The 27,494-nt window shown below is 55.9% G+C and overlaps 1 protein-coding gene across 3 annotated transcripts; it reads right to left on the bottom strand.

Annotated features, from left to right (window-relative positions):
• Nucleotides 1-116: 116 nt before the first annotated feature.
• On the bottom strand, nucleotides 117-20,194 carry CKMT1A (creatine kinase, mitochondrial 1A). Of its 3 annotated transcripts, none has more exons than XM_005300643.4 (9): nucleotides 19,851-20,194; nucleotides 11,137-11,335; nucleotides 8,005-8,100; nucleotides 4,534-4,755; nucleotides 3,178-3,263; nucleotides 1,800-1,923; nucleotides 1,446-1,580; nucleotides 874-999; nucleotides 117-364 (listed from the first exon to the last, which is right to left on the bottom strand). In XM_005300643.4, exons 1-9 carry the CDS (start codon nucleotides 19,997-19,999, stop codon nucleotides 248-250), a joined length of 1,254 nt encoding a protein of 417 aa, XP_005300700.1. In that variant the 5' UTR covers nucleotides 20,000-20,194; the 3' UTR covers nucleotides 117-247. The 3 variants fall into 3 exon arrangements, with proteins under 3 accessions (XP_005300700.1, XP_065415143.1, XP_065415142.1); XM_065559071.1 differs by lacking the exon at nucleotides 19,851-20,194 and adding an exon at nucleotides 19,179-19,254; XM_065559070.1 differs by lacking the exon at nucleotides 19,851-20,194 and adding an exon at nucleotides 19,026-19,241.
• Nucleotides 20,195-27,494: the final 7,300 nt, after the last annotated feature.

The raw sequence follows: 27,494 nt of genomic DNA, 5'->3' as shown, positions 1-27,494 counted from the left end.
CCTCTCCCTAGGCAGGGTCAGGAATGGGCTCAGGGCTTCCCCAGCCATGGGTCCTGGGCCGCTGAGACGGGAGCCCCCAGTGGGTGCTGGGGGCTAAGAACCAGCCAGAGCCAGGCTAACAGCAGCAGAGGTTTATGGAGGCTGGTACAGTGCATTGTGGGTAACACAACAGCCAGTAGGACCGGTCAGACTACAGGGAGGGGCTGGGGGGCTCCGGAGCTGAGGCCCATCCAAGCAGGGCTCACGTTTAGTGCCGGAACTGAGGCACGGGCGAGGGGATGCGGATTTCCTGGCCCTTCTCCAGCCGCCGCTCACAGTCGATCAGGTAGTTCACTCCATCTATCACCAGCTGCACCAGCTCCACCTAAGGCAGGAGCACAGAGCCCGAGTCAGGCCTCGCCTCCTCCCGCAGCCCAGGGGCCACGGCTGCAGCCAGTAGCTCTCTGTGCCCACACAGGGCTTCCCTGGTAGCCCTCCCTGCCCCATGGCTGAGCCCTCCCTGGGCAGGGCCTGGCTCCTGCATGGTGCTGGACATGCAGTGATGCTGCTACCTGGGCACAGCAGGCCCTGCACACCCATGAGCACGGGGCAGCCGTGGCTGTGGTAATGCCAGGTGGCACCCACAGCTCAGCCTAGACCCCTGGTGCCAGACAGCAGCACAGCACTCTCCTCCCTTCACAACCCTCCTCTTGGCTCCATCCGTGCACCAGGAGCCCCTGGCTTCCCTCAGCTGGCTGGGCTGCAGTTTGCCCCTCCATGACCCATGCAGTGCACATGCAGCAGGCAGACAGGTGAGCGCTGGCGTTCTGCACTGCCACGCTCGCAGTGCCTTCCCCTGCCAGGCTTGGCCAGAACACCGACCCAGGCAGGTACCTCAGATTTTCCCAAGCGATCCAGATTGGAGATGTCAAAGGTGGTGCCGGTGGTGGCCGTGTCCACCCCGCCCGTCCCGCGCTTCTGCAGCCGCAGGTTCTCCAGGATCTTGGCGAATCGGGTGTCCTGGAAACGCAGAGAGGTGTTGGGTCAGCGCCTTGTGGGGGAGACTGAGTCCCTGCTGAGGCAGTCCAAGAGGGCAGGGCAGGGCCTCTGGAGCCAGGCCTGAGTGTGGGACAGGGGAGCCCAGCCAATGAGAATGGGGAGCCCAGCTTTGAGGAGAGCGCAGGGAACTGAAGCTGGAAGACCTGCCATAGGGATTGTTCCCAGAGATGGGACGTGATCTGGTCTGTGGCTGGGCCAAGGGCCACCTCCGATCTGTGTCAGATGGAGCTGAGTGCAGCTCCCAGCATGCACTGCTCTTCACACCAAGCAGCTGGCTGTACCTGTCCCCTAACTCTGATAGGAGCCCCAAATCCTGGGGCCCTCAATGGCTGTTCTCCTGGCTTTGTGAGGTCTGACCTGCCCCGCAGGCTCAGCGCTGCTCCAAGCAGCCACAGCTACAGTGGTACCTTGCTCAGCAGCGGCAGTTTGATGTGGACCCCGGCACGCAGCCCGGTGCCCAGGTTGGACGGACACGTCAGGATGTAGCCCAGCCTCTCATTCCACATGAACTCCCAGCCTCGCTCCTGGATTAGTCTCTCCACCTGGAACCCAAGGAACAACCACAGATCAGCCTCGCGGCCAGCTCTCCCAGCTTTGGGGCACAGGGCCCGGCAGCCCCTGGTGTGAGCCACTGAAACTGGGTGTTGTGGCCTGAGCCTACCCCTGAGGGGGCCATTCCACTGGGCAAACCGGGAGGGCCGGGCCGGGGCGGCTGACGGCACCGGAAGGGCCGGGCCAGGCCGGGGCAGCCTTGCGCTCACCTCCTTCAGGCCCTTGCAGAACCTCTCAAAGACCCGCTTCATGTTGCCGCCCTTCTCCATGGAGATGAGGCGGGTGTGATCCTCCTCGTTAATCCAGATCAGGAAGGTCTTCTCATTATTGTGCCTGGGGGAGAGCACAGCTCGTCAGCACCTGGAGCCACAGCTGGGCCGGGTAGATGCAGGGCAGCCCACAGGGAGGGGGTGCCCAGCAGGGGTCAGCCCCTGTGACAGACTCAAGGTGGGAACCTCTTGGGCCAGCTCTGGCTTGCAGGTGGCACCGCCGTCTGGGAGGAGAGCACTGATCCTGCCCCTGCTGGAACAGAGCCAGCCAGGTCCCAGCAGCCAGGCCAAAGCCCTGACAGCGACACTGCAGTTAAACAGTCCCACACCCCCAGCCAGTGGGCACAGGCCAGCCACGCTGTGTAAGTGCAGTGGGGACACACCCTAAGGCAGCGTGTTTCAAACAGCCACCAGCATGGGCAGAAATGGGGGGGCAAAGCTGCGGCCCCTCCCGGCAGCACCCAGCTCTTGCTCCTGACTAGCTGTTCCCGAGGGCGGTGAGATGGCCACCTTGGGGGTTGTGCTGGCAGTGCCAGCAGGGGTCGGCGCCCTGCACCATACAGCCTCCCCAGGGGTTCTGGGCAGAGCCTCTGGAGACACGAGGGGCCAGTGTGTGCAGCACCGGAGGTGACTCTTCTCCATGGAGGTGGCTGTGGTGTTCGGTTGCTGGGGCTCCCCCCTGGCAGCTCCCCCACTCCAACCTACCCAGGGCACTGGGAGCCTGGGACGCCGCAAGTGACCGGTGAGTTCCCCCACCTTCCCCAGGGCCAGGGGCTCTCACTGAAGGGTTGCGGGGGAAGGCACAGAGACAGGTTTGTCCCAGCGGCCACCAGCAAGAGTTGGTGGCCGCACCTTGAGGCCACCAAAAAATTGGTTGTGAGAATCCCTGGGCCAAGGGGTCTGGGGAGAGCCAGGGTTTGGCCCCCACAGCGCAAACAAGCCACAAATGGTTTCTCTTGGAAAAGCAGGTGCCTTGCCGGGGCCTGGTTATAAGGGGTGGGGGCAACAGGCGTATGAGGCGGGTGTGGGGCGTGAGTTTATATGCATTTGCCTCCTGCCAAGTGTAAACGTAACCCCCCAGGAATGACTCTAGGCCATGCTCCCAGGCTGGGGGCCTGTCCGGGGAAGCTGGGGCTCTGAGGAGGGGGGGTCAGGGTGAACGGTCAGCGGAACAAGAGCTCCTAGTGTGGGGGGGTAATAGGAGGTGTCGTTGTGGGTATTGTGCTGCCCTGTGTGTGCGTGGCAACTGGCTAAGGGGCAGGGCCTGAAGCCGTGCCCCACCGGCTCCATGCCATCCGCTGTCCAGGTGGCTCCATACCAGATTCCTCGGGCGTCGGGCCAGTCCCGGGCCATTCCTGATGCCGTCAGTAAGGGGGAGACGGGCTTGTCAAAGAGGAAGTGATCCTGCGGAAGGAGATGGGGCATGAGCAAGATACTGTTCCCAGGGGATACCCTGCCCAGACCCCGAGCTCTGGGCTCTGCCCTCCCCTGGGCACCTTCTGGTCAGCTCCCCCAACGCAGGGCAGACCTAGCTGCCTTTGAGGCCTGCAAGCTGCGCTCTGGGAGCTGGGAACAGGGGCAGGGCCAACTCCCAGCAAGCTCAGCAGTGGCTGTCCCTAAGGACCCCCTTCATTAGGGTCCGCTCCGGGGCGGGAACTGCTCTGCAGCCCCAAGAGGCTATGGCTGGATCTGCCCGGAATTGCCCCAGGCCCAGAGGCTGGCAGCACCCATGAGGCCAATCACAGGGAGACGGAGTGGGAAGTGCTGCAGGAGGTGCTGGGCTGCGGGGTCCGTGGCCCTTGGGACTAAGCAGCATGGCTGTGTTATTCCCCTCTGCAGCCAGCCCGCTGTGGAGCAGCAGCCGTGCCCAAGCCTGCGCCCCGTCCGGGAGCAGGGCACTGATACCCTCTGCCATGCAGGACAGGGAACCTGGCCGGGGCAGCAGAGGGAGGAGCATGAAGGGCAGGTGGCGGGGGGGGGGATGGGGGCAGTGGCAGGGAGAAGAAAAGGGCAGAAGCTGAGCTAGCATTTCTGGGTTACTTTCTCCAGGGCGCCTGCCAGTTTTGGCCCATCAGTGTCGTACCCTTCCCCTGCCCCTGGCAGCCCCATGGCTGGCCCTGGCCCTGCCCCACTGCCCTAGGATGGCCCTGATGTGTCCGTCCCCCCATCACCCCCTGGCAGCCCCATGGCTGGCCCTGGCCCTGCCCCACCGCCCAAGGATGGCCCTGATGTGTCCGTCCCCCCATCACTCCCTGGCAGCCCCATGGCTGGCCCTGGCCCTGCCCCACCGCCCTAGGATGGCCCTGATGTGTCCGTCCCCCCATCACTCCCTGGCAGCCCCATGGCTGGCCCTGGCCCTGCCCCACCGCCCTAGGATGGCCCTGATGTGTCCGTCCCCCCATCACTCCCTGGCAGCCCCATGGCTGGCCCTGGCCCTGCCCCACCGCCCTAGGATGGCCCTGATGTGTCCGTCCCCCCATCACTCCCTGGCAGCCCCATGGCTGGCCCTGGCCCTGCCCCACCGCCCTAGGATGGCCCTGATGTGTCCGTCCCCCCATCACCCCCTGGCAGCCCCATGGCTGGCCCTGGCCCTGCCCCACCGCCCTAGGATGGCCCTGATGTGTCCGTCCCCCCATCACTCCCTGGCAGCCCTGGGCCCCGCGGGGTTGCTCACATCAATGAGCTGCTGCTGCTCCTTCTCCGTCATCTCACTGAGGCGATAGTACCGGCCGGCCAGGTCTCCTGTCAGGCCGCTCAGGGCATCCACAGTCACCTTCTCCACCTCCCTCCTCTCGGCGCGGGAGCAGGCAGGGGGCAGGCTGAGCCCGCGGATACTGCGCCCCGTCCGGACGCGCGAGGAGAGCACGTAGCGCTCGTCGAAGTAGCCGGACTTAATCTGCGGGTGGAAGCAGGGGTGGTGGGAGGTGAGACCCCCACGATGGGAGCGAGGGCATCAGCAAGGGGCAGAAGGTGGGCGGGGGGGAGCCGATCCTGGCTGGTAGAAGCTGGGTCAGTCCTTGTCTGAAAAGACCCCTGGATGGTGAGATGTGGGGGTTACAATGTGTTCTCCCCCCCCACACACCGGGGCTGCACCAGAGTCTGCAGCCAGTGCCTGCCTGAAACAAGTGTTGGGCTGCTGATTATTTTTGCCAAAACACTCATGCCTCAGGGTGAGTAAGTGGGGCCTAATAAGTGGGTGGAGCCAGGAGTTTTGCCCTCGATGTTTCCCATTCTGCCCAGCTGGGGGTTAGAGCAGTGTCCTCCCTGGTGTCAGGGGTACTGGGCTCTGATTGTGCCGGTATGTCACATTTTGGGGTGCAACCCAGACCGGCAAAAGGGCAGTTATGGGTTAGCACCATTAACTGCCCACAGGGCTGGGCTGCACAACTAGGTGCTTGTAAGGTTTCCCAGGGCTTTTGGCTTTCCCTACAGGAGCTTCCCTGTCCAACTTTCCCCTCGGTGGGGTCCCCTCCAGGACAGCTCCTGCACTCTGCAGCAGAATCTGCCCTCTGCTCATCTGCAAACTTTGGCAGCTGACAAGTGGGACCATGTCCTCAGTCATAGGCACTAACTCCCAGCTCTGAACGTGAACAACTTTCCTCTGCTCCATGGCCCCTCCCACACCCCAAAGCACACTGCTTTCTTCTGCTAGCCAGAGCTGGAAGTGTCTTCCCTCCCCACAGCAGTCTGGGTCTTCCCCATGCCCTTCGGGGTCCCAGAACTCTCTTCCATTTCACCACAAGGTCTGACGTTAACAGCCTGAGTCACGGGTAAGCTGTCATTTTCCAGCAGCATTTCTGTAGGAATGCAGCCCAATACCCCAACTTGTAAGTTAGCGTCTCAACCTTCCCACTTAGCCAGAGGTACAGGAATTTTATATCTGCCCAATGCCAGGCGTTCTACCTCCCGGCCAGGTAACATGCCAGTCTCTGACCATGCTTTCCCTGGCCAGAGAAATCTGGGCACTGGGTCCCTCCTCCTATGTGTTCTTTGCCATCCACCTTGGCAACATTCATAAATTCCACAGCCACTTTCTCTGGGTCAGGCCTCACAAAATTAACGAGGGGCCCCGGAGGCTTCTCTGTGTTAATGACAGCTGCAGTGATCTGGGTTGGGCAGGGCTTGGGCTACCCTTCTCTTACTTTAGGGCCATTATTCCTAGTAGCACCTTCTTGGACCGTTCTCCTGAAGAGGGGGTCCGTGATGGTGGTTTCTAGCAGGGGAGCGAGTCTGCGGAGGTGAGTGCCTGGGCTCCCAACCACCCTTTCTCTTCCCAGGGACAAAATGTCCCCCCTCACTTAACACAGGGCTTCTGCCCTTCCCTCTGTGGCTTGCGCTTATTGGCTGCACTGGCTTGTACGTAGGAATCAGCCGGAGCTGCTGTTTTGGGGACAGGCCAGGGACGTATCCCAAAGAGCTTGTTTGACTTCTTCAGAACATTGCTCCTGTGCAAAAAGATCAAATAGCTGTTCACAGCACTCTGCCTCCTTCGCCTTGCCCCAGTTTTCATCAAACCACATGGCTTATACACACCGTCTCCAGGACTCAGTTTGTCCTTCATGCTGAGGTTTCTAAATGTTCCCCTCACCTCAGGAGCCACCGAGAGCTTGGCAGGGCGGCCGCTTTCAGTTCCCCATAGTTCAATGCTTGTGTAACTTCCGTTCTATTAAAAACGTGTCAAGCTGCCCCGAGTGGCTGCTCGTGAACGTTGGGCCCTTAGGAACCTCACAGCTGGGTGCTCCTTGGGGGGAGAGAGCACCTGTGAGCTCTGTCCACGGCTTCCCCTAGGTCCAGGTGGTGCAGTCTCGCCTCCTCTTTCGCCAGTGCTCCTTTGTCGGTGGCTCCAGGGCTCACTGGTGCACAGCTGCTGCTGTGCATTGGCTCCATTGTTGGTATTCACACTCTCCCTCCCTTTGTTCTGATTCCCATTTCTCTAGTCTCGTGCTGCTCTCTCAGCATCTCTTGTTAGGGCTTTTTGCTCCTTTCCTAACATAGCCAGCTCCAGCTACGCAACTGTTTCACCAGCATCCATTGTAAACATCCTTTGTTCTATAGTTCTCATGCCCAAACTAGACATCATAAACCTGTAACCTTTCTTTGACTGCTCCCAGTCTGAGCACTTGAGAATCACTTACATGGTTTTACCAGTGCTTAGAGTGTAAAACTTCAGTCCACACAACAAACCGGGTGCAAATACGAAACGACAGCTTGGGATACAACTCAGACCAGTGAGAGGTTGTCTCACCGCTTGTCCTGTAACCCCGTAAAATGCTCTGCTGCTCTAGCTCCCAGCCAGCAGACAAGCCCGCACAGCCGGCTCAGCAACCCTCCCTCCAGCAGCTGGTTTGTTACACCCCAGCCACACTCCGGTCTCCACCAGCCTCGGTGACTGTTCACCAAGTGACCCCACCACACCCCAGTCCCGAATTTCCCCCAAACCGTCTGCCCTGAAGCGTCCAGCCCTCTCCTGGAACGTTCAGAGGAGTAGTAAGATCTGTTGGTCTGTTAACGAGACAAAAGCACAGCGGCTTGTTGCTTTAACTGATGCTAATGAGCAGGTCAAGCCAAGCACAGCACGGGGCTGGCCTAGACGCCAAGTAAAACGTGTATTTAGTCACGAGAAGATGGGCTGTAGGTGAGTCCCAGTGTAAGGGCTACAATCAGAAATGGCTACAAGCAAATAAAACATCGTAGTGACTCAGACCACACATCCTTCCAGCAAGAGGCTGCCTGCCCCGGGGGAGGGGCTCCCACAAAGCTCAATTCCTTTGTCGTCTGCAGTGAACGATCACTGGGGGCTCTTTGCCCCTCTCTTTGCTGGCCCAGGGAACTACTGAACTGGCAAACACCTGTTTACCCACTGCCTAGGCCTGTCTGGTTGAACCATATCCTAGTGCCAGACTTCCTTGCCATTTGCACAGGCCTTGGGCGTTTATGGTACTATGCTCCACACAAGACTATTGTTGCTCAGCGTGTTATTGGTTTTCCAGTGACACCGGACACAACTCTATTAGATACAGGTTAGGACATAAGGCAGTTGGGGACACTGCCATGGTCAGGCCAGCTGGACTCATTGCCTGAGCCCTGGCCCCTGGCACTGGGATGCTCTGAAGGCCACACCGTGTGACCTCAGGGTGTTACGCACCTTACTGGCATCCAAGTCCGTGGGGTGTTTCATGGTCCGTGGGTTGTAACCATTGTGTCTTTCCTGAATCACAGGGTCAAACAGGTCCGCGAACACCTGGAATGGCAACAAGGCAGAGATTAGAGAGGAGTAATGGGGAGCAGGGGGCCATCTGCCTGCTGGAGGACAGGGCCTGCTCCCCATTCTGTGCCCAGCCCAGCAGCACAGGGAAAGGGGAGATGTCCTGTCCCTGCAGTGCTGTCCTGCAGCCTGGGTGCTCCCTAGGGCATCTTCCATGCAGTGTCCAGTGCATCTCGTAATGCCGACCTTCCCTCCACCCAACGGGCACGAGGGCCTCACAGGCATTGCAGCCCAGCTGCAGCCTCTTCCCAGGGAGAGGCCAGGGGAGACCGGGATCGCAGAGCAGGGACAAGAAGGAACTGCTCAGTGGGAGTGACAGGGCTAATGCACAGGGCACAGGCAGGCCAGGAACCCAGGGGAGTTCAGAAATGGTGCAGCAAAGACTCCACCTGGGACGGAAATGAGGATGTGGCAGCAAAACACTGGTCAACCCAGCCACCCCCAGCAATGTCCCAAACCAAGCCTTGTTCCCTCCTCCCCACTGGGCAGCCAAAACACTGCAACCTCCGGAGCCCCAATGCACCCTCCCACCCTGCCAGTGCTGCAACCCCCGCCAATGGGGGGTTATGGGGTTAGAGTGCAGGGGCCCTGCGCAGTGGCGGGGGGGTTTATGGGGTTAGAGTGTAGGGCACTCCCATACAGTGATGGGGAGGGTATGTGTTTACAATATGGGGGCCTGTGCAGTGATGGGGGGTTATGGGGTTAGAGTGTAAGGACATCCCTTAAAGTAGGGGGGGCAATGGGGTTAGAATAATAGAATGATAGAAATGAAGGGCTGAAGGCACTTCAAGAAGTCATCATGTGCAGCCCCCTGTGGTGAGGCAGGACCAAGTAAACCTAGGCCAACCCTGACAGGGGTTTGTCCAACCTGCTCTTAAAAACCTCCAGTGATGGAGATTCCACAACCTTCCTTCCAACCTCTGGAAGCCTGTTCCAGAATTTAAACACCCTCAAAGTTAGAAAATTTTTCCTAATATTTAACCTAAATCTCCCTGGCTGCAGATTAAGCCCATCACTTCTTGTCCTACCTTTGGTGGACATGCAGAACCATTGATCGCCGTCCTCTGTATAACAGCACTTCACATAATTGAAAACTGTGATCAAGTTCCCCCTCAGTCTTCTTTTCTCAAGTCTAAACATGCCCAGTTTTCTTAACCTTTCCTCACAGGTCATAAGAACGGCCATATTGGGTCAGACCAAAGGTCCATCTAGCCCAGAATCCTGTCTTCTGACAGTGGCCAATGCCAGGTGCCCCAGAGGGAATGAACAGAACAAGGCAATTATCAAAGTGATCCATCCCCTGTCGCCCAGTCCCAGCTTCTGGCAAACAGAGGCCAGGGACACCATCCCTGCCCATCCTGGCTAATAGCCATTGATGAACTTCCGTGAACTTATCTAGTTCTTTTTTGAACCCTGTCTTGGCCTTCACAACATCCTCCGGCAAGGAGTTCCACAGGTTGACTGTGCATTGTGTGAAGAAATACTTCCTCTTGTTTCTTTTAAACCCGCTGCCTATTAATTTCATTTGGTGGCCGCTAGTTCTTGTGTTATGAGAAGGAGTGAATAACACCTCCTTATTTACTTTCTCCACACCAGTCATGATTTTATAGACTGCTATCATATCCCCCGTTAGTCGTCTCTTTTCCAAGCTGAAAAGTCTCAGTCTTTCTCCTCATACAGAAGCCGTTCTATTCCCCTAATAATTTTTGTTGGCCTTTTCTGAACCTTTTCCAATTCCAATATATCTTTTTTGAGATGGGGTGACCACATCTGCACGCAGTATTCAAGATGTGGGCGTACCATGGATTTATATAGAGGCAATATGATATTTTCTGTCTTACTGTCTATCCCTTTCTTAATGAGTCCCAACATTCTGTTTGCTTTTTTGACTGCCGCTGCACATTGAGTGAACATTTTCAGAGAATGATCCACAATGACTCCAAGGTCATTTATCATTTTTGTTGCTCTCCTCTGGAGTCTCTCCTATTTGTCCACATCTTTCTTAAAATGTGGTGCCCAGAAGTGGACACAGTGCTCCAGCTGGGGCCTCACCCGAGCGGAACAGTTACCCCCCATGTCTTACATATGACACTCCTGTTAATACACCCCAGAATGATATTAGCTATTTTCAAACCGCATCAGATTGGTGACTCACATTCAGTTTGTGATCCACCATAGGATTAGAGCCGCTCAAGGAACCAGAACAGCTGTGCCACACCCAGCCACCAGGGGGTGCACTCGGTGACCCCACTCTCCTTCATGGGGTCAGAGTGTAGGGAACCCTGTGTGGTGTCTGGGGGGGGCGTTATGGGGTTAGAATGAAGGGAAGCCCTGTGTGGTGACTGGGGGGTGGGGGGAGAAGTCCCATGTGGTGACTGGGGCGGTGCGGGAGGTTATGGGGTTAGAATGAAGGGCAGGGAAGGAGCACGTGTGAATACCTCTGGCCTGCCCTTTGGCCAGCATAAGTAGTTGGTACAAGTTAATGTTCAACAAGCCGGACATGCCTCTAGTTTAGAACAAGTTCCCCAGATTCTAATAAACCAGGAACCACTTGAAGGAGCAGCCAATGGCCCGTCTAGCTCACTACTGGACTCCTCGTCAATGGGCTGGCATCCCCGCACCCTCTCTTGAGCCACGGCGGGTCAGAGGTGCAGCTCTTAGCGTGCCCAGTGCTGGGTGTGTCGGGAAGGAACAGATGTCCCGTAATGCACCCGCTTGTGCAGTGCTTTTCTGGGGGAGGGCAGGTCATCCTGACCCCAGCTGGTGACCCCTGAGCCCTTAAAGCAGGAGGGCTAGCAGCCCATGTCCCTGCAGATGCTATTCTCCATCAGGTAAATGTCTGATGGTAAGAGGTCGCAGTGTGGTGAGGCCAAGGAGACGCATGCTCAAGCTGTGAGTGATGGCGCAGGGCTCGTGGGTGCTGGGGGGTGAGATGCAGTCTGGCTGAGGTGGGGGGTTTGTGCTGCTGAAATTATTATGCTACACTTTAGAGTTGCTCTGGCAGCTGCTCACCTCATAGGATTCTTCGTCACCTGCTACCATGCCCACAGTCTTAATGAAGGGGTGCCCAGGGTTGTCCACACCTGTCTGGATGCACTGGTCCAGGGTCCAGCTGTTGGGGGTGGTTTTATCGCAGAGCTGGGCGTAGATGGCTGGGGTCAGGTTACTTGCCATGCAGTTGTTGTGTTTCCGGAGATCTGGATATTCAGCGCTGTGGGGAGAACAGAACATAGGGAATGTTTAACCCTCTGGGCTGGGGCACTGGCCTCTCTGGATTTCGGTGTGTCCTGCTCGTGCATCAGGGCACTAGGATCTGCTCCCTCTCGGCTTTCCACGTCCTCCCCCCCAATGGAGAGGAGGCCTCAGTGGAGGGAATACCACCTTGGCCAAGATCGCTACTGGCCTCTGCAGACTAATGGGAGCCTAGTTGAAGTAGCAGGCTAGTGGCTTCCCATATGTGAATGCCAAGGATCTCCTTCTCTGGACCCATGCAAGGCACTGGCTTCCTCTCGCCTCCTTCCAGCTGCACTCCCATTGCTGCCTCCTCTGGCCTTGCTCCACCTGACTCTCTCCTTCACTCCGCAGTGAATCTTGCCTCTACCCCCCTGCCCCACACTGCCCTCTGCCAGGAACTGCCTCCCTGTACTGAGATGCCGGATTCCTCCCCTCTCTGCTCAGCCCTTATTCCCAAGTCACTTCCACCAGGCACAAACACAGCCATCTCCTCCCTTGCCTGCCCCTGTGTACGCCCCTCTGGGCAGAGGCTGTGTTCCCCTGTCCCACCCAGCACTGAGAATAAATGTCTTTCTGCTCACTAGCCATGTGGCAAGAAAAGAGGAGCCCAGGCTGCGCTAGTGGGGGGTTGCAGGCAGGAGGGAGGAGAATGGGCAAGGATGGTGCTGGGGCTGCTCTGAGATGAAGACCCCAGCCCAGGTTTTCTGAGGGCTTTAAGAATTCAGGAGCTTCCGTTCTGGTTTATTTCTCAGATCCATATTTTCTTCTCTTCCAATCAACAGAATTAGATGTCCAGCCTGCTCTCAACAAGCCCACTAGCCCCCGTCTGCATCTTTAGCTATCCATGGCTTTTGAAAATCTGGCCCCACACCCTGTGTGTTTTGTACAGGGTCAAGCACATGGATGGTTCCTAATAGGGATAGATCTGTGAGCCCCCGCCCCTGGGGTCCCTGCACCCCTGGCTCCTTTGTTGGGGCTACTTTGGCTGCTGGTGTCTGGGCAAGAAGGAAGGGATGCTCAGAAGGACAGAGACGGAGTCAGTGACCCCAATCTGCAGCTCTCAGGAACTGCTTCCAATGGTGCAGTTTATTGCATTAGGGAGACGTTTGCCTCTAATCGGCTTAACAAGAGTTCTTCTCCTGACCTCATTCTCGGCTTAGAGAAGCTTTGTGCTTTTCCTGTGTTCACCGGCAGCTTGGCAGGGAGGGCACCTGGTCACAGCCTCTGTGAGCTGAACCCTTCCTCCTGCTAATGGGCAATCTGAGACGGGCACCTGTTAGCTCAGACAAAAGGGCGAATGGCTTGGAATGAGTCTTTCAGTGCTAGACAGCAGCTGCCGCGGGTCACGGGGCCAGCCTCTGTCCTGGAGAGCATGACCTGTCCCCAGCCCGCATTGTAGGTGCTCTGATCCTACAGTCAGAGGGTGACAGAGGTACCCAGAGCATTCCCATTCCTAGGAAAAGACACACAGAGGTGACCGGTGAGCCCCTTTGCAAACAGTGTGTTCTAGCCCGCGAGGGCTGCCTCTTCAGGCTGTTGCAGGGAAGCTGGGTGGGAGCTAGGGGCTGGGGGGCCAGAGCTCAGCAGATGTTGGCCCGCTGGGGTAGGAGCAGCAGCCTCTATTTCAGCACAGGCACTGCCCTCGGGGCATGGGGTATTTGTAGCAGTCACAGTCCCCTTCTGTTGCTGCCTCCCCTGCTTGGCATGCCATACAATGCACAGCTCTGTGAGTGCAGCCGCCTCCATTGTGGGGCCCCAGGAATGTGTCTGCCTCTCTCGCCTACATGGGAACAGTGGGCCCTCTGGCTGGGCAAGGCCCTGCAGCTTCTCTGAATCCAGCTTCTGCTGACTGCTGTGAGCAGACACCACTGGCCACGGGCTGACTGCTCCACAGGGGGACTAAATCCAGTCTGCTCCGGGCAGAGCGCGCTTTCCTTCCCATACTGCCTCAAGCTGCAGGGGCTCGCAGGAGTCAAACTGGTCCAGACCACCTCAGCTCCAAGGAGAGCTTGCCCCACCCTGCAGCATAGCCTGGCTGGTCCAGCGTTCCTCGCACTGGTGTTTGCCCTCTGCCACGAGCGAGCTATTTCCCCATGTCCAACCTGAGATGCCTTGTCACGGACACACGCTGCTGGTCCCAGACATGCATCCACAGCCTCTTCCCCGTGACATTGTGAATTCTAGCTGGGCAGATTCCCCGGGAGGAGAGGCGGGAGCCCCCGGCCCTTTCAGTGTTTCCAGAGCTGGCTGAGCAGCTCCCGCCGGGGCCGGACAATCCAGCAGAATGCAGCTGCCTGTAAGGTGTTAAGGGCTCCTCTTGTAAAGAGCTGCTGAAGGAAACCATCTGCAGGGCACAAGCTTTGATTGGTCCTACAAAACGCAGGGAGTGTGCCAAGTTCTCCTCCTGAGCACCCCGCTGGCACCTGTTCATCGTGTCCTATCGGCACGTCACTGACAGGTCGCACTCCTGTACAAAGCGGGTCACGGACTGATACTGTCATCTCCTGGGAGGAAGCATCATGGCATTTGGCTCTCCAGTTACTGGCTGCTGAATACCGGGGGACCCCCCTATTTGACCTTTACAGGATTGCCTGCCCCAAACATCCAAAAACTCTTGACTCAGTCCCCCAAATCAGGAGATTGTGTTAAATCTCCTTTTCAGCCATAATACAGATTGGGTTCTTGTGCTTTGGTTTGTGGTCTCTGAGCCTTTGGGGTGCTGTTCAAGGCAAGGCCAAGCCAATAGGTATGGGGCAATTCTCAACAAAGGAGCTTATTGTTGGAGTTTCATGTACCCCCCCCACATCATAGATCATTGGAAAGCTGCTGTTATGTATGTTTCGATGAGGTATGATGTGGAGCTATCAAGTAGTGACATAAGCCTGTAGGCGTGGTGAAACAACGGTACCTGAAATGAAAGTCATTTTTTGCACAGTTACAGAGACACTGCAACATGACTGTGACTGACTGCCATTATGACTGTTCAGTTTCAAAACCTTAATATGGGGTTTGTGGTCAATGCTACCGAACAATGTATCAAAAGATCTGTATCGGTTTTCCATCGGCAAGTTTTTTTCCAGAAATTAAGCTGTTTAGCATGTGGCAAAAGTGGTGAATATAAACATTTTGCAATATACTAACATGAAATATTTTCACATCACATTCGTAATTGTCAAAGGATCTCACGAGTGATTACAATAGTTTTCTATATTTTTCAACTGAAATGTTCTGTTTAGATCAGTGTCACACTGAATATTGTGAACCAGAAGCAGTAGATTGCATGGTCTTAGTTTGTACTGCATAGTGAGTAGATATAAATATACATGAACTTCTCCAATGTAATCTTCTCCAGCTGTAAGCTTTGCTCCATACAAAGTAGCATCTAGTCTGCCTGGCAAAAGGTTTTAGTTTGTAATTGCCTATGCATGCAATACAGCCTTTGAAATGTTCTAGAAACTGGCTTTTTAATGCAGTGATACTTTTATGCACAAGTCAGTATTAGTGTTGGAGATGACAATTCACAGCTGCATATTGCACTTGGATCAAAGTGCTCACTAAACAAAAATGGCAAGTTGGATACTAACATACAGATTTGTGCCAATTTAGAGCTGTATATTGTACAAAATGAAAATGGTGTGGTAATGCTAACAATATACTCTGGGACTTCTACCTCAATAGGGAAGTTATAGTATATGAAGACATGGAGGATACAAGCCCCTTCAAGCTTACATCAAAGAGAGAACCTCGTCACAAACTTTGAATATGTGTTATCTGTCAAGAAAATGAAAAGAAGGCAAAACTGTCAAAAGCTACCAGTGCTAGACAGAATTTGGTGATGCCAGCAGCAAAAAGCAGGAGAAGTTAATTCTATTGGCGGCTGCTGGATAAGTTTTCTAGTTTAGATGATGTGCCACCAATGCTCTATCATGGGGGTGTTTTCAGAAATACACAAGGAAGTTGAATTTGACACATGTCAGAGTTGTATTGAACCCAGAAAGACAACATTCTGAAGCTGGTCAGAGAGCAGCCTGTTCACCTGCTTCTATAGCCACCAGAGCAAGCACGTCCTCCAGCAACTAGTCCTGTTGCAATGCTTGCCTGAGAGAAACCCACAAGGGCAAACTTCCTAAAATAGAAACATTTGAGAGAACAATCTGAGAGGAGATGGTGGCATGTTGCTCAGAATATCTGGGGAAGACAAACTGCATCGTTAGCAATCAAATCACTCACCATGACTTTCTTCCTACTTTAGTAAAACTAATCATAAAGCAAAACCATCCAGTTACACTACTACAATAGTCAACTTGTGATATTGCATTTTCTGAGCTGATTGAAGAGAGACAATGATCTTATGTACAACAAGAAGGATCATGTCCAAGCGCCCACAAAGATATAAAGCCCTACTTCCCTTAGGGGTGGAAACTACACACTATTACAGGCAAGATAAGAAATGCTATATAGGGTTCTGCAATTTCAGTCCATGCACAGCATGGACAAGGCAAGTCCACCACGGTTCTATGCAGCACAATAACACTAGCTGGTGCTAGCCAAGCCACTATAATCTGAAGCAAGAACTTTATCTACAAGACATTTGGATGACTTTTTTTCTGGTGAGTGAGCCTGACAAAATGCTTTCAAATGAAGAAGTGGCTTTGCATAATGCCACTTTAACCCTTTGGTCTGAAATAGCCAACATGAAACCTCTGAATATTATCCAAAGCCGGGTGATTGTAGCCTACAGAGGTCAGTTACTTTTGTGCCCTAACAGGTGCAGGAGTTTGTCCTTTCTTTGACAGATAAAGACGCACATATTCAGCCAGCAAGGAGCATCCTTCAGAAGACACTCTGAGAAGGTGCCTCTCGTTGCAGAGTGCCTAGTATTTAACAGTTCCAAAAGTATCACAGGAATGCTCATAAGCCTTGCCGCACAGCCACACTGCAAGTCTGGGTCTTCCAACTGGACATACCCTGAGCAGATCAGCAGTGACTACAGCGCTCTGGGAGCCAGGGCGAAGGGGTCAGGGACACAGGCTGTGTTCATGTCCGTGCTTCCAGTTGAGGGTAAGGGCCCAGGCAGGGAAAGGCACATCCTGGAGATGAATGCTTGGCTATGCAGATAGTGTTGATGGGACAGCTTTGACTTCCTTGACAATGGGATGCTGTTCCGGGAGGAAGATCAGGTGCACCCCATCTCTTCTCAGCAGACCAAGAGGCACCAACTAGCAAGTTAGTGAGGAGGGCTGTACACTAGGTTCAAAGGGGACAGATGACAAAAGCCTGTAAAAAAATGACTGTAAGAGAGGGTTGAATGTTGGGTTGGGGGGGGGGTATGGAAAATTACAATAGGAGCATCAAGAAAGAAATCAGTAAGGGAATCTGCTCAACTTCTTAGGTGTCTATATGCAAATGCAAGGAATATGGGGGGAACTGGAAGTATTAGTACATCATTTAGCTTATGATGTAATTAGCATCACAGAGACTTGGTGGGATGTGTCTCATGACTGGAAGATTGGTATAAAGGGATATAGCATGTTCAGGAAGGACAGGCGGGTAAAAAGGGAGTAGGTGTTGCATTGTCATCAAGCATATACACTCTTTCTGGGATCCAGAAAGAGGTGGGAGGTAGACCAGTTGAGTAAAAAGGGGTTAAATAAGGGTGACATCATGGCAGGGGTGTACTGTGCATGCTCATATCAGGAAGAGGAGGTGGATGAGGCATTTCTAGAACACATAACAGAAATATCCCAAACACAAGCCCTGGCAGTAATGGGGGACTCTGCCTATCCAGACAGCTGCTGGAAAAGTCGTATGGCAAAACACAATGTCCAATAAGTTCTTATATTGTTGGGGCCTCTGTGTGTCAATCCCCAGGGAGCAGAGAGACATTAATTAGGGTGAAGGGCTGAGCTTCAACAGAAGGTGTTACAACCTTCCCAACAGGAAAGGTCGAGCGATACCAGATGGACGCTTGTGGGATGTTACAGCTGGAAGCTGCCTATGTACCTTCAACAAGAGCACAAAAGACTTTTGTCGTGGTTCTGCCTCCTCCCGGTGAAAATGCATCAAGCAAGAGACTCCTCCCATCAACTGAGCTTTGCAGCTGAAAGCATGTGGGAAGAGGAGAATACAACCCCTAAAAAGAAGGAACTGATTATCCCTGTTGCTTGGACTCTGTGTGTGTGTGTGTGGGGGGGGGGTTGCCTTGAGGCAAAAGCAAGAGATCCCCATCCACTTAGGCTGGGTCAGCCCTAAGGGACAAATAGAGCTGGCTGGTTATAGAGCTTCTATTGCCTCTTGAAACTGAGACTAACTCATTTGTCTGTTTGCTGGCTTTAACTTTGTAAAGAATGCTCTGATTTCCTTTTCCTATTGAGTAAATCTGTATGGGATTGGCTACAAGTGCCGTCTTTGGTGTGAGATCTAAGGTGCAACTGACCTGAGTAAGGGACTGGTCCTTTGGGACTGGGGTAACCAAAATATTGCTGTGATCCTTTGTGATAGATGGACCCTCACACCAAGGCAGGCTCACCTGGGTGGCAAGATAGCTCAGAGCACCCAGGGGGACTTTCCGTGGCTCCACGTTCAGGCTGTCACAGGACCTCAGGGGTCATTAGCTGGTGCAATCTAATCACCACCAGTTTGGAGTTTGTGCCCTGGTTCCTACAGCCTGTCCTGAGATTGGTTCTTGTGCTCTTGACTCAGCAAGCAGCATTCCATTGCCTTCGTCCCCCTACATTAGCACGAGCCCCTCACCCATGTCTTTCCCAGTGGCCCCAAACACAGCTCTGCCATGCTGGAGGTGGTAGTGGGCAGAGATTGGGTGGGGGCACTTGGTCCAATCTAGGCTAGTACAGTCACCGAGGGCAGGGGTGAGGGTGGGATGAGGGCTCTTGGGAAGACAAGCAGGGCCAGGAGTGCATGTGCCAGGCATAGGATGATCAGGGTGACCAGATAGCAAGTGTGGATAAGCAGGACACTGTTTTGGGGAGATGGGGGTATAGTTGCCTAAATAAGTCAGCCCCTAACGTCGGGGCATCTGGTCACCCTAGGAGTGAGTCATGTGGATAACTCATGGCTGCTCTGTCCAGCTATGGGGCCTTTCCCATGGGGTCTCAGGGCCTATGCCTTTCAAAGCCTAGAACCAGAAGGTTAGAAGAGACCCAAGGATCACCTACTCTAACCCTCAGAGGGTTGAAGGCTGCCTGCCACCTCCCGCTCCCAGCCTGTGGCACTTCCTTCCCCAAGGGTAAAGCTCACCTGTGCAGGAACTACAGCTTCTTCAGAGCCTGGCGCCAGGCCCGGCCCAGCCCGCCCCAGGGTTGGACAGACCTTGCTGAGGCAGGAGGTGCTCTTAGCTCCAAGGTCACAGGACCAGGATGTGGGTGTCCCTCGTCCCGCCCCCTCCTCCCCTCAAGATACAATGTAACCCACAGACCTTGGTGTGTCAGGAAGGGCAGGGGTCCCAGGCTGATCCACTGCCCCAATCACTAGCACCCATGGGTGCTGGAACGAGGGTGCTGGGGGCTGCCGCACCCCTGGCTTGCAGTGTTTCCATCCCACGGGGTTACAGTTTGGTTCAATGGCTCTCAGCTCCCCACTGTACAAACGGTTCCCGCCCCTGCAGCCCGCCAGGACTCCAGCCCCCTTCTAGCGCTCCAGGAGCTCACCCGCCAAGGCAGCCCGCATGGCTATCCAGCCTCCCCGGAGCGTCCTCGGCGCCCCGCCAGACCCTGCCTCTGGCGCAGGGCCGCAGCCACCCGCCCGGTCCCTGGGCGCTGGGCAGGCGAGGGCAGGGCCAGGCCCTGAGCCGGGCGGCTTACCCAGCCAGCCCCCGCAGGTGCCGGGGGAGGAGATCCGTCCCGTCCCGTCCGGCTCCAGGTGCGCTCCCGCCTGCGCTGCCCGGGCCGCTTGGGCGAAGCGCGGCTCCGCGGCGGGACGAAGCGCCGCATTGTGCGGGCAGGGCTCAGCGCCCGGGTTCCAGGCGCGTCAATCCGGATCAGGGGGTGCTCCCCGGCCCCACATGCTCCGCCTGAGCATCCCGGGCCCGGAGCTTTCCCGGCAGGGAGCCAGGACGGCTCCGACCCTGCCCAGAGGGAGACGCAGCGGAGCTACCGGCGCGCTGGGGCCATTCCCCGAGTGGCCCGGGGCAGGCATTGGTCCCTCTCCGCCGCAGCCGCCGGGGGAGGCGCAGCCCGAGCTCTGCAGCAGCTACGTGATGGCTCGGGGCGCCAGCCGCAGCCTGCGCTGCAGGGAGCCCGGCCAGCTGGGGCCGACTCTCCGCCGGGGCGGTCCGGGCTGGGCTCCTCTCCACGGGCGGAGAGCCGCGCAGCCCGCCCGGCCCCCAAAGCGGCTGCGCCCCCCGCACCCACCCCAGGGCGCGTCCCCCTGGCTCCAAGGGCGCCCCCTCCCCACCCCGGGAGAGCGAAGCCCCCTCCAGCTTTTGCATGAAGCCCAGGGAGGGTCCCGGCCGAGCAGCGAGCCCCGCCCGGTACCTTGGCGGGTAGCGGCGCCGCTGCCTCTCGCCAGCGCTGACCGCGTCCCGGGTGAGCAGGAATCCAGTGGCCAGAGACCCGGCTCCCACCACGGCCAGGAGGCCGGCGGACTTGCGAGCGCACAGGACGCGGGCGAACGAGCCAGCCATGCCGCTGGAGCGGGGCGCTAGGAGCTCGGAGAGGCGGCCGGGGAGCGCTGGAGCCAGGCGCGGAGAGTGGGAGAGAGACGGGGAGGGGGCAGGATGTGATGGGAATAGGAACCGCACAGGGGGTGGGGGCGGGCAGGAGAGGAGATTACAGCGAGCCGCAGTGAGCTCAGGACCGCAACATGCCAGTGTGGCCGCCCCAGCCTGCAACAGGCAGCCTGCCCCCCGCCCCCTGGGGCCCCGGTCCTCCCCGCTCGCTCCCCCTGCTGCCCTTGCCCCTCCCCCGCGCCACAGCCCTTCCCCGCTCCCCCTGCCCCACCGCCACAGCCCCTCCCCGCTTCCCCTGTCCCCCCGCCACAATCCCTCCCCGCTCCCCCTGCTGCCCCTGCCCACCGCCACAGCCCCTCCCCGCTCCCCCTGCTGCCCCTCCCCCCCGCCACAGCCCCTCCCCGCTTCCCCTGTCCCCCCGCCACAGCCCCTCCCCGCCCCCCCTGCTGCCCCTGCCACAGCCCCTCCCCGCCCCCCTGCCCCCCGCCACAGCCCCTCCCCGCTCCCCCTGCTGCCCCTGCCACAGCCCCTCCCCGCTCCCCCTGCCACAGCCCCTCCCCGCCCCCTGCCCCCCACCACAGCCCTTCCCCGCTCCCCCTGCCCCACCGCCACAGCCCCTCCCCGCTTCCCCTGCCCCCCGCCACAGCCCCTCCTCGCTCCCCCTGCTGCCCCTGCCACAGCCCCTCCCCGCTCCCCCTGCCCCCCCGCCACAGCCCCTCGCCACAGCCCCTGCCCCACGCTACAGACCCTTCCCGCTCCCCCTACTGCCCCTGCCCCCCGCCCCCTGGGGCCCCGGCCCTCCACGTTCGCTCCCCCTGCTGCCCCGGCCCCTACTCCCCGCCACAGCCCCTTCCCGCTCCCCTGCTGCCCCTGCTCCCGCCACAGCCCCTTCCCGCTCCCCTGCTGCCCCTGCTCCCGCCACAGCCCCTCCCTGCTCCCCCTGCCCCCCGTTTTGTTACCTTCCCCCTCTAGTCCCGTCCCCCCCCCCCCCCAGTGTTGCTCTCCCGGTGCTTAGGACAGGAGCCGTGCGCCTCCCCCCGCACCACCCCGCCGTGCAGCCCCGGGATGTTTGCCGTCCCGGTCTCTCGGGGCAGGGCCGGGGGCCGCCTTGGGGCTCGGCGCTTTGCGGCGCTTCCCTGGTGCAGGCGCCTGGGTCAGCACCGGAGCTGTGGACAGCGCAGCAGGGCTGGCCGGCGAGCCGGGCTCGGGAGCTGAGAGCGACCGGGCGAGACGGGCCCGGGGCTGCGGGGATGGTCGGGGCGGGGGCGACACGGGGCAAGCCCCCTGGCCCGCGCCATCCCCCCCCCGGCCCGCCCGGCGGGGAGCTCCCGGACTCGGTCCTGCCGCTGCTGCTCCTGCTTTGCGCACTGGGGGCGCCGAGCCAGGGCCAAGCTGTCCCCGGGAGCAGCGCCAGGGCTGGCGGAGTCTGTGCCCCGGGGGCGCCGGGTAGGTGCGGAAGGCGGGGCCGGAGCAAAGTCCAAACGCAGAGCTGAGCTAATAAAACACACCTAGAAACCGGCTTTGCAGCCACGCCCTGGGCAAGCCCTGCCAGGGTGCCAGGCTGACCCTCCCCTTGCACCAGGGTCCCGAGCGGACCTAGAGAGGCCATCCATTCCCGACCCCTGCACTCCTGCAGGGCTAAGTATTGTCTAGCCCATCCCTGACAGCTGTTCCTCTAACCTGCTCTTCAAAATCTCCAGTGAGGGAGCTCCCCAACCTCCCTGGGCAATTTACTCCGGTGCTTAACCACTCTGACAGGGAGATTTTCCTAATCTCCGGCCTAACCCGCCCTTGCTGCAATTTAAACCCATTGCTTCTTGTCCTATCCCTAGAGGTTAAAAAAAAAAGGTGAAGGAGAAGAAATGCACTTGAAAACATAGCCTGTCCCCTCTCAGTCTTCTCTTCTTCAGACTAAACAAACCCAGGTTTCAATCTTCTCTCACAGGTCATGTTTTCTAGACCTTTCACCATTTTTGTTGCTCTTCTCTGGACTTTCCCCAATTTGTCCACATCTTTCCTGAAATGCGGTGCCCAGAACAGGCTGAGGCCTAATCAGCACAGAGTAGAGCGGAAGAATTACCTCTCGTGTCTTGCTTATATCACTCCTGCTAATACATCCCAGAATGACGTTCGCTTTTTTTGCAACAGTGACACACTGTTGACTCATATTTAGCTTGTGATCCACTCTGACCCCCAGATCCCTTTCTGCAGGACTCCTTCCTAGGCCGTCATTTCCCTTACCTTTTCTGGGCTCCATTGGCGGCAGCATCATAAGCAGCTGTGAAGTTTTCCCAGAGGCAGGGCTCCCATTGCTTCCAGCCATGCAGTTGCCCTGGCAATTTTCTCTGTTTCTGAGTCTATCGCTGCTTATTGACCTGCCAAAATGTTGGGGGGCCTTGGCACTTCTAAACGATGGGCTCTGTGTGTCTTGGTTTGCACACACAAAAAATGGAGGCACTCAGCAATACAGGTAACTTAATGCAATGACATTTGCCCTCTGAATGTGCTGCCACTGCAGAGCTCCAGGGAGAGCTCACATGCCTTATCCCCCTCCCCCCCATGACGGACTGCACTGCACTGCAGTGAGCCATGGGGAGAGGATGCTTATAAGAACGGCCAGACTGGGTCAGACCAAAGGTCCATCTAGCCCAGTATCCTGTCTGCCGACAGTGGCCAATGCCAGGTGCCTCAGAGGGAATGAACAGAACAGGCAATGATCAAGTGATCTCTCTCCTGCCATCCATCTCCACCCTCTGACAAACAGAGGCTAGGGACACCATTCCTTAAAATGCCCCTCTGCTCCCACATTGTAGAGCCCTGAGGCTGTTCTACGGTGCTCCTCAGGACCAGGTCAGCTCTTGGTGGTTCATGGATCAGGGAGCTTACAACCAGATTTGTGCCCCATACTCCAAGCTGTGCCAGGCACCAAGTCTCTTTCTGCAGCTGTGCAGCAGTTCCAACCCCTGCAGCAACAGCAACTGTCTTCTTTGTGCTCCCCACCCAGTTGCTAGCAGTGGGGCCATTCTCCCTGAAGGGCACAGCATCACTGCGGAGCCTCGGAAATGAGGGAGGCGGGGTCAAGGTGATGAGTGGAAAGAGTGGAGGAAGAAAGAAGATGGGAGACCTCGGCCCTGGCTACTTGGGAAAGGAGGCTGCAGGGGTGGGAGGCAGATTTTTCCTGATACTGTTCATTTTGCAATTTGCACAAAGCAAATTCACAGGGGGAAAAAGGTGTAAACGTTTAACCGGTTGGGTAATTAACAATTGGAACAATTTCCCAAGGGTTGTGGTGGACTCACATTACTGACTATTTTAAAATCAAAATTGGATTTTTTTGTTTTAAATCTATGATCTGGTTCCAAGGGAATTATTTTGGGGCAGGTCTCTGGCCTGTGCTATATGGGAGGTCAGCCTATATGATCACAATGGCCCCTTCGCGTCTTGGAGTCTGTGAATCCATGTAGAGGGCAGAGCGGAGATGGCTGCTCTTATGGGAACCTGGGGAGGCTGTGTTTCAGGAGGCTCACTCTCTCCTGGGGCTGGTTAGCGTGCATGGAGAGTGCACACACTGCACACCCATTAGAATGGCATACGTTTCTCCCCAGAGCACTGGCCCCCTTCACAGGCAGTGCAGGTCTCACCATGGTCTCACACCTTTCCTACCCCTTCCCACCCTTTTCTGGGTGATTTGCTCTCAAGAGGGAGCCAGGACTTAGCCGTGTCTTGTCACAAGGCTGGGACTAGGGGAAAATAGGTATGAAACAGCCAACAAGACTGGGAGCCCTCTGGGGCAGGGACTCGCTTCCACTGTATTTGTGCAGTATTCAGCACAGCAGGTTCTCCTGATGGTGACTGGGACCTCTAGGTGCCATTGTCATCAAATAATAATTAACAAAATGTGTGCTTGTCTTTTCCTCTGCAGTTCATATGTGGCTTTCCTTTTCAGATTGCAAGTGCCGTGTAAGCTTTTGAATGGAGCCTCTACCTCCCATGCTCAGCCTCCTGCATCTCTTTTCCAACCCCCGTGGCGGTTTGTACGGTGTGCTGTGCTGCTGGCCAGTTGGATAATGGAATTCATTCTTTATTTCAAATGTCACCTCTGTCTCTTACACAAAAGGTGGGAGCCACCTGGTTCATAACACTCCCTCTTACTTGTCCAGTTATCTTTGTGTGATAAGCAAAATAATTAATTCCTCTTATGGAGCTACTTTATCAGTAGGCTGAGTAATATTGCAACACTCTTATCTCTCCTGAGTTGTCCTCTGCTTGCTCTCTCTCTCTCTGCTACACACATACCCTACTGTCTGGCTCTCCCCCCGCTTCATAGGGGGTCACACCTACCCCTCTGTCACTGTAAGCCCCATACCCTTCTCCCCTGAGACCTGAGCTGCAAGTATCATAGTTCCCTTCTTCCTCTCTGTGGTCCCAATCTGTGACATGCCTTTCAGAAATAACATCCTCTCTCTCTTACTGGATTGAAAATGCACAATGGGGGTAAGACAGAGCAGAACTTCAGGATATGAGTGGCATTAGTTACTGTAATTAATTAAAGTCAGCACTGAGACAGAACCGTCTCTGTCTTTGCTCTGTTCCAGGGACCTTGGTTCTCTCTGCCTAGGTTCTTCTATTTGCATTTCTTGATAAACCGCTGCTCTAAGGTGTGTCTGAGCCATGTTTACCTGTTGGCAGGTGTATGTAGGTGGTTGCTGTCACGTAGTTACAATGACCTTTGGCACCAAGTGCAAGTGCGTGGCAGGAGCTGAATGCTGCCAACTTGGCTTGGCCTTAATGAGAAGCTCAGCATGAAGGAGAGAGAAAATCTGGATTTACTAGTTAGTTTGGTGACTGCCTCTGACTACTAAACTTCCGCTAATGCCCTTCTCTGTACTGTTATCTTGTCCTCCCTCCTCCCACTGGGTCTGTTACCTCACCTGTTGCTTACAGGGCCGGCTCTAGGTTTTTTGCCGCCCCAAGCTCCAAGACTGCCCAAGCAAAAAAAAAAAAGAATGGCCAGAATGCCGCCTCTAGAATTGTGCCATCCCAAGCACATGCTTGCTTTGCTGGTGCGTGGAGCCGGTCCTAGTTGCATATTGTCTAAACCCTTGGCTGTGAGCTCTCTGGGGCAGTGGTTGTCTCTGAGCCCTGTGGTAGGTCTCTTTATTTGGAGTATTTTATGCATATTGAAAGGATCATGAACACTATTTATCAGTTAATAAAGATGTTGCCAACTGTATTACATTTGTTAATAGAAACCCAGATTCTGTCATATTAACTCAGTTTTATTAGGTGAGTTGTATTTCCAGAGTCACCTGGAAAATACTAACATCGACAATTGCTTAGTATAACTAATTCTGAGACAAACTTGGCAGACCAGGGCAATATTGTATGGTATGGATACCAATCATGAGCCATAACTACTCTCTTGGTGGCGTTATTGTCAAATACATCAAAAATTAATGTTAACTTATTTCTGAAGCTTATTGTCAGCATTTTACAACCAGAAATTATAGAACAAGTAGTGTTCCTTTTGTGCCCGATCCTACCCCTCTGAGGTCAAGGTGAGCTTTATAGTGCCTTAGAACAGTGGGCCAAACTATGGGGTGGGCCTCCCAAGGGAGGAACGGGAATGTGTCCAGGGAGGTGCAAGCTGTGTGCCCCATTTTTTTTTGGAAGAACTCTGGCTGTCAGCCCCCGGTGGCTGGGCTCCTGCAGAAGGACTGTGCACACCCAGGAGGTGGGGACAGCTGGAGGCCCGCTGCTCTGGGGCTGACAACCAGTGCCCCGCTGCCGTAGGCGAGGGCTCTCCTCCTCCCTTCCCCCGTGCCAGGGTTCCTTCGGCACTGTGAGCTCTGGGGTACAGATGTGGGGACCCACATGACAGACCCCCTAAGCTTATTTTTACCAGCTTAGGTTAAAAACTTTCCCAAGGCACAAATTCCACCTTATCCTTGAATAGTATGCTGCCACCACCAAGTGATCTAGACAAAGAATCAGGGAAAGGACCACTTGGAGTCCTATTCCCCCAAATATTCCCCCAGGCCCTACACCCCCTTTCCTGGGGAAGGCTTGAGAATAATATCCACACCAATTGGTACAGGTGAACACAGACCCAAACCCTTGGATCTTAAGAACAATGAAAAATTAATCAGGTTCTTAAAAGAAGAATTTATTTAAAAAAAGATAAAAGAATCACTTCGGTAAAATCAGGATGGAAGATAACTTTACAGGGATAAACCTCCCTCTTAGTACAGGGAAAATTCACAAGCTTCAACAAAAGATAATCTAACGCATTTCCTTACTATTACTTACTATTTCTGCAATATTAGATGCTTAGTTCAGATATGGCTTAGGGAGATGTATTTTCCCTGCCCTGGCTCCTTGCTGACTCCGAGAGAACAAAGGAACACAAAAAACAAAAACCTTCCCCCACAGATTTGAAATTATCTTCTCCCCTTATTGGTCCTTTTAGTCAGATGCCGACCAGGCTATCTGAGCTTCTTAACCCTTTACAGGTAAGGAGGGATTTTAAGCTACCCTTAACTGTATGTTTATGACACCCCATCAATCCCTCACCGGGAGACGGTGAGGCTATGGCTGGCAGCCCTGGGGTGGCAGCAGCGCAGAAGTAAGGGTGGCAATGAGACACTAAGTCTGCTGTGAAAAGTGATGACAAATATAACTTTCCACCTTGTCTCCCTTACTTCTGTGTTGCTGCTGGTGTGGCTCTGCCTTCGGAGCTGGGTGCCTGGTCAGCAGCCGCTGCTCTCTGCTCTGCCTTCAGAGCTGGCTGGCGGTATATGTATTTGGTGGGTGGGAAGGGGGAAGGGGAGAGGAAGGTGGAGGGGGAGAGGAAGGGGGACGGGGAGGGGACGGCATGTAAACAACTGCAGACACAAAGAAGGGGGGCCCAAGCAAATAAGTTTGAGAACCATCGCCTTAGAGTAGATACGGTATGCAGACACGGTGTGAAAGTGAGCCGGTACGGGCCAGTACTGCAGACCGGTAAGAACCTGCACCGGCTCATACCCAGCCCAATGTCCCTACCCCTTTCGCCTCCCCTGTCGGCTGCCCTGCTGGTAGGGTTCGTACCAACAGGGCCGCCAATGGGGGGAGGGGGGAAGGGGCAGCAACGTTAAAGCACTGCTGCGGCAGTACTTTAAAAGATGCTCCTTTGCTGCGGCAGCACTTTAACGTCGCTGCTCCTTCCCCCCGTCGGCTGTAGGTCCCCACCGGCAGGGCCGCCGATGGGGGGGATGGGGCAGCAACTGTTAAAGCGCTGCCGCGGCAAAGGACCCTGCAGCGCTTTAACGTTCCTGCCCCTTTTGCCCCCCCAGCCACCGACAGGCAGGGGGGTGGCAAAGGGAGCAGCTGCCCTGGGGCCAGCGATTTAAAAGGGCCCTGGGCTCCGGACGCTGCTACAGCAGCAGCGGTGTCCAGAGCCCCGGGCCCT

This window comes from Chrysemys picta, chromosome 10 (genome assembly GCF_011386835.1).
Source record: "Chrysemys picta bellii isolate R12L10 chromosome 10, ASM1138683v2, whole genome shotgun sequence".
NCBI lineage: Eukaryota > Metazoa > Chordata > Testudines > Emydidae > Chrysemys > Chrysemys picta.
This window is presented reverse-complemented; position numbering and strand designations above follow the sequence as displayed.

Coding starts and splice junctions, on each gene's coding strand:
- CKMT1A (XM_005300643.4), bottom strand. CDS start 19,999: ATGGCTGGCTCGTTCGCCCGCGTCCTGTGCGCTCGCAAGTCCGCCGGC. Junction 11,336..19,850: donor CGGCGCCGCTACCCGCCAAG/GTACCGGGCGGG, acceptor TTCTCCCCACAG/CGCTGAATATCCAGATCTCC. Junction 1,000..1,445: donor AACTGCCGCTGCTGAGCAAG/GTACCACTGTAG, acceptor CTGCGTTTCCAG/GACACCCGATTCGCCAAGAT.